The sequence below is a fragment of the Erigeron canadensis genome, chromosome 4, assembly GCF_010389155.1.
Source record: "Erigeron canadensis isolate Cc75 chromosome 4, C_canadensis_v1, whole genome shotgun sequence".
Lineage (NCBI taxonomy): Eukaryota > Viridiplantae > Streptophyta > Magnoliopsida > Asterales > Asteraceae > Erigeron > Erigeron canadensis.
Genome location: NC_057764.1, coordinates 881,530 through 897,933, shown reverse-complemented (window position 1 = coordinate 897,933; position 16,404 = coordinate 881,530). Strand labels below are relative to the sequence as shown.

Below are 16,404 nucleotides of genomic sequence, written 5' to 3'. Positions count from 1 at the left end.
ATGGGAACCTGGTCGGGGGAAAATGTTAGAAATGTCATTCGCATTCTACGTTGTTTCTACTTGATTTCTGGTCTAAAAATGAATGCCTCTAAATCTAAATTGTTCAGTATTGGTAATGTTTCATCATCGATGTTGCAAGATGTGGCCAATGCAAATAAAGTAGCCATGGGGTCGTTACCTTTTGTATATCTTGGGGTCCCAATCGGGGAGAACATGAACCGGGTTAAAAGCTGGGATGAGGTCATAAACTTGGTGGAAAAAAGATTGTCACTTTGGAAGAGTAAGTCTCTTTCTTTTGGTGGTCGAGTTACTCTAATAAAAGCTGTATTAGATTGTTTGCCACTCTATTTCTTTTCATTATTTAGAGCTCCATCAAAAGTTATTCACAAGCCGGATGTTTTGAGGAAAAAATTTTTGTGGGGAGGTATGGAAGGGAGTCGAAAGATACATTGGGTTTCTTGGGAGCGAGTAATTGCACCCATAGAGGATGGGGGTCTCGGCCTCGGTTCCTTGCAAGATATGAACTATAGTCTTTTCACTAAGTGGTTATGGCCGTTCAATAACGAAGAATCTAATCTATGGAGGCGTGTTGTTAGAGCATGTCTGAGTATTTATATTACTCGATATATTATGTTCTTGAGTTTAATAATACTTATAGTTAAAGGGTGCTAGATGTAACATAGTTTATTATATATACTCTTTGTAATCTCTCGTTTAATCAACAATACAAGATTACCTTTTACCCTAATTTGGTATCAAGAGCCAGGCAATTAAAATTGCCGCCACCCCACCCAAACCCTATGCGCCACCATCTCCCTCCACCTCCTTCATCTCACCGGCTATGGCTCTTCTTGCATCTTTTACTGCCGTTGAAAAGGCTTCTAACATGAACCATAAATTCGCTTTTACTCTTAAACCCAAAAATTACACTAATTGGAAAACCATGCTTCAACCGTTTCTTGAATCCACAAACATGTTTCCTTACATTGATGGTACTATTCCATGTCCTTCACCCACCATCACCAAATCTGCTTCTGGAACTGGTGAAAACGCCGCCCAACCACTACACAACCAAACCCTAATTATGCTACATGGAGACATAATGATGCCCACATCCGATCCATCCTAATCGCTACAGTTTCTGAAGAATCCTTTGCCTATGTTAAAGGTACAACGGCTAAAGAAATATGGGACAACTTGGAACGAGGTCATGCGCCCCACACTCAATCCCGGGAATATACACTCAAATCTCAACTTATGAGAATTGAGATGAAAGGAGATGAACTACCATCCGCCTACCTTGCTAGAGCAATGTCTTATGCTACCGATCTTCAAAATATTGGTAAAGCACTTGATGAAACTGATCTTGTTATGCTTATTCTCACAGGTCTTCGGGAAGAATGCAATGGGTTAAAATCCAATGTTTTGGGTCGTGAAACTCCGGTAGCCTTATCTGATCTTCCCACTCTACTAGCTGATCACGATTACATGTTGCACAAACAACCTACTGTTGCTGCCACTTTTTCCTCGGCTTTTAATTCAATTTCTTGTGACAACCTTTCACTGCCGCTGCCCAACAACACTCCGGCAGCTTCTCCACAACCGTAGCATGCCAATTTACTTGCTGCCCAGCAGCTTGCTTCACAGCTGGGTTACACCCTAACCCCTTCATCTTCATCGCAAGCCTTTTTCACCAATCGTTCCACTAGAGGTCGTGGAACCGGATCATACAATCGAGGTCGTGGTGGTCGTCAACCAAGCTACCGATATCCTTCTAGGGGTTGTGGTCAATTTGAATGGGCTTCACAAACTAACCAGGTTCATGGTCACTGCAATCGGTGTGGAATTGGTCATCTTCCCAATGATTGTCCTCATGGTGATCTATCTACAGGTCGTACTCAACCATAAGCCAATTATACTGATAACAGGTCTCAATCCTCAAGCAACACTTGGCTTCCTGACTCGGGGGCCAACACTCATGTGACACCAGACTTTACTAGCATTGGAAATTCAGAACCATACAATGGCTACGACTCTCTTAACGTTGGTTATGGTAACAGTTTGCCTATTCTTCATATTGGATCCACCAAAATTTACTCACCTTCTAAAACCTTTAAGTTATCTAATATTCTCCATGTTCCTGAAATTAAACATAATCTTCTTTCTGTACACTAACTTTGTTTAGATAACCATGTTTTCTTTGAATTTCACCCATTCTTTTTTTGTGTAAAGGACATATCTACACGCACTACCCTACTCACGGGTCCAAGTAAGGATGGAATTTACTCTCTCACTCTACCGCAATTCACTCCTATACCGAAGAATGCCTTTTCTGCCACCCGTGCTCCCGTATCTATTTGGCATCAACGTTTAGGACATCCTCATCATCGCATTTTACAATATATGTTAAATCGTTATTTGCTTCCTGTTTTTGATAAATGTTCCAAAACAATTTGTTCTTCTTGTCAATTAGGAAAATCTACCAAATTATGTTTGAATAATTCTTCTTTTCGCAGTAAAAGTATTCTTGATTTAATATATTGTGATGTATGGGGTCCTTCACCAGTTTTGTCATTTGATGGTGATAAATATTTCATGCTTTATGTCGATCATCATTCTAAATTTATGTGGATTTTTCACTTAAAACAAAAATCAGATGTTTACACGTTATTTAAACAGTTTGTTACCATGGTTGAGCGTCAGTTTAATACAAAAGTTAAAAATGTCCAAACTGACTGGGGGGCGAATTTCGCAATCTTTCATCATATTTTACCTCTCTTGGTATTATTTATCGTCGCTCATGTCCTCATACGAGTGAACAGAACAGAATCGTTGAGCGCCGGCATTGACACGTCGTTGAAACCGGTCTTGCTTTATTAGCACACTCATTTGTTCCTCAACGGTTCTGGCACTTTGCCTTTGACACTGCGGTTTACCTCATCAATCGCATGCCATCCACCTCAACCTCTCTTATCTCCCTTTTTGAACACATTTATAAGCGTTCGCCCGACCTTTCATTCCTTAAAGTCTTCGGGTGTCGGTGCTTTCCGTACCTTTGTCCTTATAATCCTCATAAAATGGATTTTAGGTCGACTCCTTGCATCTTCCTTGGTTACAGCCCGGTTCACCATGGTTATCGATGCTTCGACCCCTCCTGTGACTGACTATATGTTGTTCGGCATGTTCGATTCAACGAGGGTCTCTTTCCTTTTGAACCAAAACCTTCCGTTTCATCTCCACCCACTCCGGATCCTTATTATTCTTCAATGCATGATGTAACATAGTTTATTATATAGTTAAAGGGTGCTAGATGTAACATAGTTTATTATATATACTCTTTGTAATCTCTCGTTTAATCAACAATACAAGATTACCTTTTACCCTAATTCGTGTTATTTTAGCCATTCATGGTGATAATACAGACTTCGGTTTGGCTCCATGTGGTAAAAGGGCTTATGGGGTATGGCGTCATATTTGGCATGTCAAGAATATGTTACTAAATAGAAACTTGGATATTGCCCAACACATGTATCGTGAATCATGGGTTGACCAATCTGATGGTGGTCGAATGGTTTGGGATTCGGAGGAACTGATCGCGTGTTTACCGTTAAGTCATGCAGAAAAATGTTACATCAGCCCTTAGAAAATGGGTGCTTTAAATATAATTGGAACAAGTGGCTACCCATTAAGGTAAATGTGTTTGGATGGAGGGTTGGAATGAACCGGCTTGCAACCAGGGACAATATGGAGTCAAGAAGTGTGGCTGTACCGTGTAACCTATGCCCGTTGTGTTATGAGGTCCCTGAAACTCTTGACCATTTGCTTACATCTTGTTCAGTAGCTTCTGAAGTTTGGTGCCGAGTTGAGAAATGATGCAAAATCTCTCCCATCTATGCCTTTTCTGCTAAAGATCTCTTAGATCTACACAAATTTTCTGGGTTGAATTCGGTTGCCAATGGCTTACTAAACTCAGTCATCATTATAGCTTGTTGGAGATTATGGAAGGCGAGAAATGATAAAATTTTCAACGGTGTCTTGGCGCATGGCAACCGCCTCTCAAATTTTTCAAGCTATCCAATCACTAGGATTCTTATGGATCAAGAATAGAACTCTTAGACTTGGTCTGACTTGGGAGAAATGGGTGTATTTTTGTTTCATGTAGAAACGTAGCTATGTTATTTACAATACTTTTTGTAACTATTTTTTAAGTTTGAATGAAATTTGCCTTTCCAAAAAAAAAGTTATAACAACAAAGGTATGAAACTGGGACCCAGGCAAGACAAAAATACGTACTATGTTATTGTATTTGTTTTTGGGATATCCAACTTTCATCCTTACCCAATTATAAAAGAAACTTTGGTGAGTATAGTTGATATTCGATGTATGAGTAGACGGTATGGTGATTATACATTTCTAAAACTATGTATGATTTAAAATAAATTGGACCAAATGGAGTATCATTTTATGTAGCCTAATGATAGGGAAGAGACCACAAAGTAAAAAGACAGTATGTTTAACTTACTACTTAAAAAGATAATATAGCATATAAAAGACTAAAATAATAATAAAATAAATAAATGCACGATTGCCCGGAAACCCATTATTCTCGTGAAAGCATTTTTCTTCCAATCTAATCCCTGTAACGCTGACTAGTGGCGAGACCATGTGAACCTTAGTTGAGAAATGAAGATTCGAGCCCCGCCTATTTCAACACCAAACCGCTTTTTAGCCTATTTCAACACCAAACCGCTTTTTAGGTAGCAGGTGACTACTAGGTTATAACCCAATGAACTTCTCAAACAAGATACGACATTCTTTTATACGACCTACGTTTAACTTCACAATCCGTGATGTTTGTCGATTCTACTCTTTACCATATTACACGCAATTCTCAAAATAACATATTTTCAATTTCGGTTAATAAATTTAACCCGTTAATTTTTCTTTTCAACTGTAAAACATACTACTAGAAAACCTAATACCGGACTTTATTTATTATCTAAATCTACTTTTTTTTTAAATAATAAGTAATGTGCCAAAATTCAAGCAAATATTATATAGATAACTTTTGGTGAGGATGAAAGGGTACTTTGGTTTAAGTTTGTAGGTGAAAAAAACTGGGGATCGGTACTTTGGTCTTATGTCTACTTCACGTCTTCACTAGTTAATACTAATAGAACTACACCCACTTGGATTGTTATTTATTGCAGGTAGGCCCTTCATATAACAGAAACTTTCAACTAATCGAAGAAGATTTTTTCAAGTTACTTCCCAAACTTGAGTCAAATCGAGAAATGTTAACCTTTAAATTGAAATCAATGACTAAGATTCAATAATTATCTTTAAATTTTAACCTTTAATTATAATCCAAAGACTATGATTTCTCTTGATGACCCTTCAAGTTACTTTCAACTTGAGGAAATCTCCATCCAATTAACCATACTTCATCAGTCTGCTACATAAGAGTTAAATGTGATTGCAATTTGCAAGTGTGTCAATGATCAAGTAGTTCAACTCATGAGACACTTGGGTTTTTCCTTGGATGCCTATTTAGCGAGGATGTAGCCAAGTCCGGTTAAGGCAACCAACCATCCTGGTCTGAGTAGGCCGTCACCTAAAGTTGAATAACACAATATACTTTGGTTGAATATATTACCGAGCACTTATCCATGCAACTGTTTTTCCCAAAACTTTGCGAATTACTAGACAAAAATTTACATAAAGATGCATTCATTGCTTATACTCCCAGAGGATTATGTATAACAGTATAAATGATGCGATGTATGTTTTTACTTACAAACGGATAGAGTTCACGGTGAATTTGATCCTAGCTAGTACATTTTTATATTTTAATGGTCTTTCAAACCATAAAGAATGTCATGATGATAGTTCAAACTTTAAACTTCAAACAAATAGCCAACTATACAAAATGAAAAAAAAAATTTTTGGATAAATTGTGTTATCCTATATATATAAATTAAGGTGTGGGCTCGTGTGTAGCCCAACTGCATTCTCATTTTTAAAACGTCGTTGTTAATAAGAACAGAAGCTCACAGTATGACCTGGAAATTTGAAGAAATCTTGATCCATCTTGAAAGTGACTGTAACATTGCAGAAGAAGAATCAAGACTGGCTATCAGTTGGTTGTAGTAAACACGGTTGTCCTTCCAAGCACAAAGAGAACGAGTGACAGCTCAATGAAGAAAATCGTGTTTATAAGTGTCCGGTCCGCAGTCCAGCCATACAAAGTAATGCCTCCTGGATTATTCTGCAAATACATAACTGCATAGAGGTTCAGCATTGTATTGATCTCTGCAATCTTAACATAAGTAATTTCTTCGTTCTGACTTTTAGTTAGATGGAGCAATATTAACACTTTACATATAAATGGGTCGATTGGGTCATGTTCTATTGAGGTCTAATGAACTCTTGTCAGCCTTTCTAAGAATAACTGCAACAAAATGCAATGCACTAAAGAACCCTTAATCATTAAGGGCCACATACTTGCCATTTCCACATAAATGCAATTTATTGCATTAAATGGTACAAAAATGGTACGTATGTTGACTAAACGGGTGCCAAACTGCCAATTGCATACTTCAGTAAGATATATAGTAAGTGTGTTACATTGCCTTATCTAGCAGTTTGCTGTTAAAAATTTTCTACTTACGAAATGCTTGCCGCCTGTGATAAGAAGATAGGTACGACGTGAGTTGTGCATTTGTGGGGAGTGGAACATAATTCATAACCTCCATATCACTTTCTGAAGAAACTGATCTGAATAAGTTACTTGCAGCCTCAAAGCTTCCATTTCTGTTTGAAAATCTCATTTGAGACGAATCATCAGGACCACATGAAGCTAAAGCGTGCCATCTACTTGCTAGTGCTGCAATGCCTTGTGCTCTGTGGGAAATCTTTGCTGCAGCATTTAAACAGAGAATTACTCCAACAACCTGTGCAATCGAGGAAACCTGCCGAAAAAGCAAAACCATACAAGACAGTAACACTAAGTATTTGTCAACTTTTCCAAAGTCAGGCAGCCTCCTTTAAACATCTGAAGCTAAGATATTAGATATGTACCCACGTGAATCACAGAATTTTGAAAAAGAAGTTAAGTTTTCGAGATACTTTCAACGCCTACAATGAAGTTCACCATAACAAGTTAAAAAATTTTGAAATTTTAAACACTGACATAAAGTTGAAACCCAAGAGTAAATCTTTCGACTTTTATGTCAAAGGGTAACTACAAGAAGTGAGTAGCCATCAAACTTACCGCAAAATCACCACCATTTATGAATGTTACTTTATCCCTGAACTCTGTGATTTGGAATAGAGTAGCAAATTGACTTGAGGTGACCACTATGAACACAAGGAGAAGGTAAATCCGGAACCTGTGGCTTATCTTTGACAAATGATGGCGTAAACGAGCATGCTCTTCTATGAATATCAAAACATCGGTTTCTCTTTCTAAAAGGTTTCCGTAGTCATCAAAGTGGATAATTTGCAAATTACAGACCAACTGGAACACTAAACAAGATGATAAAAAAATCACAGTCACGTATGTCCATGACAAAGTCAAAGTAACCAAAACACCACAAGACTCCCACCATGAATTGTGATGCATGTACATCATACGCATAACTTCACGAATAATCTTCAAGACAAGACACGGAAGAAACCACAACACTAGTGCGCGCTTAGATTCCTGCAATTACCATTACGATGATCTAACTAAGTCAACATCGATTTATAATCCCTCCAAGAAGATGATTTAAACTCAGATTTTGTCAAAAAAACTAACACCAATATTTTCACTTACAGTGGCAACTTTATTAAGGGTACCTTGTCATATAGTACTTTCCCGACTCCAAACTGCAACAATCAGTTCTATGGCACATTCATATACTTCTTAAACCTCCTACATTTCTGGTAATTTTAATTAATAAACAAGCAAGCACTAAAGTTATACTATGTTTTCTAAAAATGTTGAAACTCTATCAACCCCATCCGGCCTACAGCAAACCGCGTCAGGCCCATCACGTGAGATGCAAATCACATTCACCTAGTGGTCCGCTCAACTGGTGGGCCCAACCAACTGATACACCTTAACCAAACAAGGTTTTTTAAATTGGTTTCCTTCTTAATTAGAGCAGGGAATACTCTAGTTTCTTAGTACAATCTTGTATAATAAAGAACAAATGTTCAAAAGAAAGGATAAGCAAAGAATCCACCTTTATTCCTAAAGTTCCTCATATTCTCCCTAATTAATTATCAAAAGTACTCCAACACATATTCAGTCAAACATGTAATCAACCAAAATATGCATATATATAATCAACAAGGGCACAAGGCATATCATCCATTTTAAATTAACAAATCATCTTTTTGCCAAAAATACATTAAAAAACACTAAATATCCACCACCACACCAGGGTAGCCTAATGTTCGTGCAACACGATATCCTCCCAAGAGTTCTAAGGTTTTAATCTCACTAAGTAAACTTCTTGGTGATGGTCTGGGAAAAAGGTTCTGAAATGTTCACAAGGATACCCGGTTAAGCCGGAGTAAAGTTGAGTCTAAAAACTAGCCTTCCCTGCTAAACTGCCTCATCTGTTTACCCGTTTACATAGATAAATAAATAAATAAACACTAAATGTGCACACACTAAAAAAATAAAATCTAATGAAGGAAAAATATGATTGTGAAGGTGTACTTACAGAAATCTTGTGAACATAGTCCTCTGAGAATCTCTGAACATGACCATTATACTGATCAACAAACAAAAACTTTCTAATCCCATATTTCCTCAAATTATGTGAAAGACAAAGCAAAGCAGAAGCAGCCAAAGAAGCATGTGAAGAAACCACAACAAGCTCAAATCCTTTAACTTGATAAAGATCACATTTCACACAATTAGTTGTCATCATAAGTACAACAACAGGAACCACAACACCAATCATTAAAAACACAAACCATGATATCCCAAATCTCAGAAAAGAATCTTGATTAAATCCCAATAATAATAAATAAAAATCCAGTCTTTGAAGACACTCATCAAGATTACAACTTTCTTGTTCTTGGTCTTCATATATAACATGGGTTTGTTCTGTTTTTATTAAAAGTGGTGTTGTTATGATTTGGGCTTCAGGTTCTTGGTGTTCTTCTGACATTTGTAACAAGATTTTGGACCTTTTTAAAAATAATAGTATAAAATTAATAATGGACTAATTTTTGATGAATTATAACAAAAAAATGGTGAATGAAATTTGTAACAAGATTTTGGAGTGCTTGTTGATGCAAAGTTTAGATTTTTATAGTGAGAAAATGATGAGGTTTTTTTAGTGAAATGATTGAAAATGGTCAAAGAAGAAATGAAATGCAGAATAGCCATTTTTTGAGGGGGTTTTTGTTTAATAAGTTTGGGTTGTATTTTAGGAAAGTAGCAATTGTCTTGATCTTGAAGATGCAAATATTATTATTATTATTTTAATAAGCTTTTTTTTTTTTTCTTTACAAAATGTTATGACACGTTGACACCGACTATAGGAGACCTTTACTCCATTTTGCGGTCATATGGCTCTTTGTCAGCAATAAGTCTATGGATCGTGATGTTCAGAAAAAAGTCTATGGATCTTGCAAAGTGACTTTGTAAATTGGGATGTGAAATAGTAGTAATAGTAATAGTAGAAATACAATAGGAAAATAGTATGGTTTGAGTCATTTATTTGAGTATTATCTGTATATCCATGAATCATCAAACAACCTTAACATTAGTAAGTAAAATAATAAATACAAAAAAAAAAGAAAGTAAAATTAGGAATATGGATAAGATGAAAGTTAACAAAACCCAATTTATAAGCGTTTATGGATACACAATTTAACTTGTCTTAGATGGTTGCGTATGGATAAGATGAATGTGTCAATGTCTGTATTTGTTTTTCTTCTTCATTTTCTACTTTTTTTTTTTTTTTAATTGCATATTGAAGTAATGTGAGGTATAACTTTTAGGTATTGTAACGTTTCATTTTTGAGTTATGTTGATGTTCTTGCGATGTACACACCCTTTTGGTGTGGTTACATGGGTTTGATCTTTTGAAAACTAAAATTTTCGTGAAAACTAGAAAACTGACCAAAACACACTGTGATCTGAATTAACACAATGTGTTTTTAATATGTTTTCCAAAAACACAGTGTGTTAAGTTCATATCACAGTGTGTTTGAATAATTTTCTGATTTTCAGCGCTATAAAAACACACTGTGATTTAAAACTTAACACAACGTATTTTAGATTACACAATAAAAACACATTGTGTTTTATAAAAACATAATTAAAACACATTGTGTTAAATTCGAATCACAGTGTGTTTTGACCAATTTTCTAGTTTTCACATAAAATTTAGTTTTCAAATGAACATTTTACTTAGCTACATAACCATTAGTAATATTTCTATGGTCACCAAAATGCATATATCTATACTTTTATACTTTATTATAAAAAGAATAACATTTATTTTTATAAGGATTGAAAAACATGTAATATTTTCACTTAATATCCTTTAAAATATTTTTACATACATTATATTCTTAACATTAATTATTAAATTATGCTATCAATCATTTATCTTTTAAAATATCTTCATTAACTTTTACATCAATTGTTTTTACATTAATTATTTACAACATTTGACGTCGTTTTCACAACCAACAGTCACTTTATCACCACATCATCGGCGACACGACCAACATCGCATTTGGGCAGGTGCCCTGCTAATATAATAAGAATAAAAGAAAATGGGCAGATCCAGCAACGGGTAGATAACTAGATATATCATGTGTTATGTAGTAGGAGTAGTGTAGGACCATCCGTGACTAAAGTTAAAGATCTTCAGATATACATTTTTTTAAATTGAACCACTTGCAATAAATTGCTTAAATATGAAATAAAGAAAGCAAATGATTGGTGACTTATTTTTGTTTGTTTTTGGGCGCATGCCTAAACGACGGGGTGACCACCATACCTTCTTAGTTTAACATATTATATTATTTTTCTCCTTTTAAATATTTGGAGATATAAATTTACCATGCTAAATTTACAATGCTCAAAATATAACTAACTTTCACCTAATATTAAAAAGTAACGTGAGGGTACTAACGTAATGCAATGGCGGTGACAACAATGGTCATGGTGGTGACAATGGTGACGCTAACAGTATGATTATTAATATAAAAAGAATTTATGTAAAAGGAGGTAATGTAGTTATTTTAAGTGTTAAGAGAGGTTTGTTGTAAATAATTTTATTTAAAGTATCATATGTATATCAGGTGGAAAAATTTTAATTAGTCAATATAGAAGAGATGTAATTTGAATAGATAGGGTTGAAAACAATTTTAAGGATATTTTGGGTAAATGTAGTTTATGTGTTGAGAATGTCTTAAATGTTAAAGATATTTTGGATTTTTCAAGGATACAAAGTTTAAAAGGAAAAAAGATAATTTATCTTATAAAGGAATAAAGTTAAAGATAATAAGAATAATAAAGGGTCTAATTATTACTTAAAAAATAATAAATTACACAATTACCTTTTTTTGTAAAGTTAGTTTTGATTCAGACGTGCTGGGGGCAATTTTAATCAACAATTTGCTGGACTTTCAATCCCCTCCTCATGGAAAATACCTTTAGATGAGAAACTCAAGACTCGAACCGAGACCTTGGGAAAAACTCACCTCCAAAGCCCACATATTAGATTTTGAAGAATATCGTCACAACCCACCTAAATAGAGTTGGTTAATTACACAATTACCTAATACATATTTCAATTCAACTTTCACCTAGCTGAATTTGACCATATAGAATTCTAATTCTGATACCATACTATACTTGAAGCTAACCTTTTCCATTGTGAAAAATTAGTTAAACCTTAAATTGGTTCACAATATATGGTAAAATTATACTGTCCCTCAATAATTACAAGATGAGATCATGAGAAGGATGATTATTGCGTTTTTCTGCTGTCAAGTGTTGGAAGGTTAGATATATAACTTCTAATAAAAACATTGTGTCATGGTTTAGAAAATTTAGACGTGGACTAACTGTAAAATACTAAAATAAAATATATGAAATAAGTTACAAAGATGTGTTCTATAAACATGCAGATCAATACAATGAAACTTGATATCAAATATATGTTCCACATCTCTCTTGCCCAACATTGGAGGTTGGTGATATTCGAACATTGGAGCGTGTGAGGGTGAGGTGGGACCTACTCCTTTTGACTGTTGCATGATTAAAAAAAATGAGTTGGAGGGATTTGGGATGGTTAAAATTTTCAACCACACCACTCCTTTCCCCCTAATTATATGCATGATATAAGACTAATACTCGTAGTATAGTGGCAATTTTGACCCATTTACATATTTACTCATGAAAGAGTCGATTTGGCTTATTCTTGATTTAATTTTCCCTCAAATGGATCAATTATAAATGTTTGGCTAAAAGTAAAGAATATCAAAAGGGTAAATCCTGTTTTTTTTTTGTGTGTGTGTGTGTGTGTTGAACATGTGAATTTATATTACTGTCTAAATATTTACACAATTACATTAGTAACTTGGACAAGCCCAAGTACTACAAACAATTCAAAAACAATACAAACAATACTCAGTATTCTATCACAATTCTATACCTCTCAAACAAAACTAAACTTCCACTCCAAGGGATGTGTAAATGGTCCGATCGGCGAAAACCCGGCCCGGCCTGCGACTCGCAAGTACATGAAAATCGGAACTGTGACCCGGCCCGTGATGGTTCGGGTCGGGTTCGGGCGGGTCACGTGTTTCCTTCACCTTTTTTCGGTTTTTGGCGTGACCCGGCCCGGCCCGACCCGCGCAACCCATGACCCGAAAATGCAACAAAAGCTTGACCCGTGCCCCGACCCGTTAGCCCTTTAGGCGGGTCGGGTCATGGGCTTCGGTTTTTTTCCTCATCCCTACCAACAGCATACCAAAACAACCATTCTCTCCAGATACCAACAATATCGAAACAGCAGAACCAATTCAGCTTCTTATCAATTACAACTTGCACTAGTATGGAACCAAGTAGTACCATCTTTCATGACTCATTATTCCCATACGCAAGTGCAGCCCTTCCAACCACATACTCCCTTTTATATAGCTTTTAAACTGTTTTTAGACCAATTCAAATTCCACATAGCAGCAATCTTTTTCACATTCCTTGTTTTCCTTACTTTAATAGCCATAAGCTTATATGTAACACCTACCCTGATAGCTTGACATATCTTCTCACTGCTTCTTTCTTGATTCATGAAGATTCTAGCATTCCTTTCTTGCCATATGTGATATACAGCAGCAGCCACTAGCAATTTATTTACCACCACATCTAGCTTGTTACTTTCTCTTTTCCTGGCTAAAATGCTTACCACATCCTGCAGACTGTCTATATCCTGCAGCTGGTCCCATAACTGGCAAAGATCCTTGCAGATATCCTTAGCATAATCACATTAAAAGAATAGATGTTCATGGCTATCTACAGAACATTTGCATAATCCACATTTAAATTCTGCCTCAGTCATCCACATAGCCATTTTATCTTGAGTTAGAAGTTTGACTTGTATTGCCAACCAAAGAATAAATGCATGCCTTGGATTAAATTGATTAAACCAAATCACATTCTTCCATTCCACACTTGGCCATTCATGTCTCAAATCATTCCACGCTTGTCTTGTAGAGAATTCCACTTTCTGGTTATTTGTAGTATACCACATCACTTGATCTTCTTTACCATTGTAAATAGTTGGAACCACAATGTTTCTGAGATTAGGAAACTGATCCAACCATCCAACAGGCCACTTCCGAAACCCATTGTCAATCATTTTGTCAACTGAAATGTCTTCCTCAACTCTAGCATTATATAAAGCTCTCCTATTATTAAATTCATACAAGGGACCTTCCATACACCACTTGTCATACCACATTGAGGTTCTTTTTCCATCTCCAATCTAAACAAAAACACGTTTCTTGACCAAGTTTCTAATTTCTATAATAGTTTTCCACCCCCAACTATCATTCTTATGATTCTTATCCACTCCAAGGGTAAATCCTGGTTGGATGTAGTGTAAAATCTTCTACATTCTATTCATGCATACAGCCTCCAAAAGTATTTTTATTAAGATTCAAATACCTAAGGGCGTGTTTAGCTCGATAAAACACTCGATAAAACACCCTTTGTTTTAATTTTCATTTTTATTTTTCAAGAAAACATGAAAAATAAGAAATGCGTTCAATTTATAGTTTTAGAAAACATGGTTTTTCACTTTTCTATGGGAATTTAGAAAACACATCTTTTCTTTAAACAAGCAAAACATATTGAACTACGTTACTTAGAGCCTCAAGTTCATCAAACTCCTTTTGTATCGTCAAATCACACCTCCATATAAGCTGGCACTCAGAATTCACCGTCTTTAACCTATCAACCACCAAAGCGGATTTGTGAGCTTCAAGTCGAAAGAGATTAGGGAACTTATCACAAAAAGGGCCCGAGCCTGCCACAAAAATCAAGCCAAAATCGAATCATTCTTCCGTTCCCAAGCTTTCTTTTAATGTTCGATTTAAGAGAGAACCCGCTACCTTAAAAAAGCTTATTTAGTTTGGGGATGCATTTCCAGACCCATGTGGCATTAGACTACAAAGGAACAATGCCCAAGTTCCGAGAGGATGATGAATAGCAATGATAGCGTGCTGCCAAAGTCTAGACTTCTCATTAATTTCATTTTTATGTATGTTGTAGTATCTGCTTTTTCTCAAAAGAAGCACATCCAACTATATTTGGTTCTGTTCTCGGCTATAGACATTATAAATTCTGGTTCTCAAATAGGAATGTTTTTAATATCAGTTTATAGTTCAGTCCAGTCTCATCTGCAACAAAAATGTTATATTTTTCAAGAAATTTTTATGATCAAACTTAGAATAGTGTTGTTTTATATGTATAGATCTTAAACTACAAGCTCTTATACGGTATTTGGTCTGGATCTGGACGTCTGATCCCCGATTTCATTTATCCTAAAATTAGCGGTCTGATCCGGTGCAGTTTCTTCCAGAAAGTACCCCAATCTGTAGGATACTAAGAAATCCACATTCTCAATTTTTTGAAACGAAGTGCATTATGTATGATAAGACCGCTTTTGATGTTATTTAATATCATAAAACGACCATAATCAACAATTTTTTGATACATGTCATATGAAAAAGACAAAGCAACGATGTTTCCTTAACATAGATGCTAGAAAATACCAAACATAACCCCTTTAAATTCCTTCCTCTGAGAAACGAATGTTGTTTAATTGGAAACTGCATTGGGTGGCAAAACTCCATTAATAACAAAGAAGATGTTTTAGGTTGATAAAGGTACCCTCATCCAAATAAGCTCACTAAAACCAACAACAAGCAGTGCAATAATGCTAAAATCGAATAATGTAGAAGGCACACATATACATGGACCTAAATCAAAGAGAGTATACAAATGTGGTTAAGCTACACTTAAAATCCAAACAAAATTTGTGCAGCAAAAGACAAAGCATCCTTAACTCTATCCTGGGTTACTAACACATATAGGTTCCAAGCAAGTGCAGTCATTTAACATAAACCTTAATAACACATTTCTTTTAATTTAAAATATATTTCTTGACAGTGAAATTGCAAAAAATAATCAATCAGTTAAATTAATAATTTGATATACACAAACCAACCTTCTTCAACAAGTTATCTAACCCACCCATTTTACCACCTTCAAGACATAGGTAATCTGACTATTAACATTATAAATATTGGATTGAGATTCTTTAAAATTCAAATGAACTTTATAGGTAAAATTTAGGGATTTTGACCATTGAATTAAAATTCAATGTTCAAGATTAAAAAATCAATTCTAAATTTTAACCTTTGCTTTTAATCCAAAGGTCAAGATTCTTTTAACTTTACCTCTAAAGGATCTCTATCTATAAATATTTGGTTATTGGTGGCTGACTTAAACACTAAAGTGTCCAACTTCTCCCATTTATTTAGTTAAGTTTTTCGCATCTATGGACCAGAAACGACACAAGTGTCATGAGTACAATTTGCAAAAACACCAACAATGTCAGTTTTATGACGAGCATTTCTTAAGTAGACCAAATGGGTTTCTTACGATAGGCATTAAAGTATAGAAAGACCACAAACTATCACGGGTACCTCTATAGGTCTCTCCTTTCTTTTCTAAGGTATGTCACTTGTCTGTGAAAGGCTCTCTCGCCTACACCCAAGAGAATCTGAATCAGAAAAAGTACCTAGACCTGGATCCAAGATCACGATATCCGGAATAAGTGTTGAGGTCGATTCGGATACCCCACCCTTGGA

The 16,404-nt window shown here is 35.4% G+C and overlaps 3 protein-coding genes across 3 annotated transcripts; 1 reads left to right on the top strand and 2 right to left on the bottom strand.

The window, feature by feature from the left end:
- Positions 1 to 841: 841 nt before the first annotated feature.
- On the top strand, positions 842 to 1,608 carry LOC122595309. Its single transcript, XM_043767651.1, has 2 exons — positions 842 to 1,043; positions 1,139 to 1,608. Exons 1-2 carry the CDS (start codon positions 842 to 844, stop codon positions 1,606 to 1,608), a joined length of 672 nt encoding a protein of 223 aa, XP_043623586.1.
- Positions 1,609 to 5,760: 4,152 nt separating this feature from the next.
- Positions 5,761 to 9,353, bottom strand: LOC122596177. Its single transcript, XM_043768708.1, has 4 exons — positions 8,718 to 9,353; positions 7,274 to 7,705; positions 6,671 to 6,971; positions 5,761 to 6,282 (listed from the first exon to the last, which is right to left on the bottom strand). The coding sequence occupies exons 1-4, from the start codon at positions 9,168 to 9,170 to the stop codon at positions 6,137 to 6,139; spliced, it is 1,332 nt and encodes a 443-aa protein (XP_043624643.1). The 5' UTR covers positions 9,171 to 9,353; the 3' UTR covers positions 5,761 to 6,136.
- Positions 9,354 to 13,160: 3,807 nt separating this feature from the next.
- On the bottom strand, positions 13,161 to 13,988 carry LOC122595308. The gene is made up of 2 exons (XM_043767649.1): positions 13,545 to 13,988; positions 13,161 to 13,499 (listed from the first exon to the last, which is right to left on the bottom strand). Exons 1-2 carry the CDS (start codon positions 13,986 to 13,988, stop codon positions 13,161 to 13,163), a joined length of 783 nt encoding a protein of 260 aa, XP_043623584.1.
- Positions 13,989 to 16,404: the final 2,416 nt, after the last annotated feature.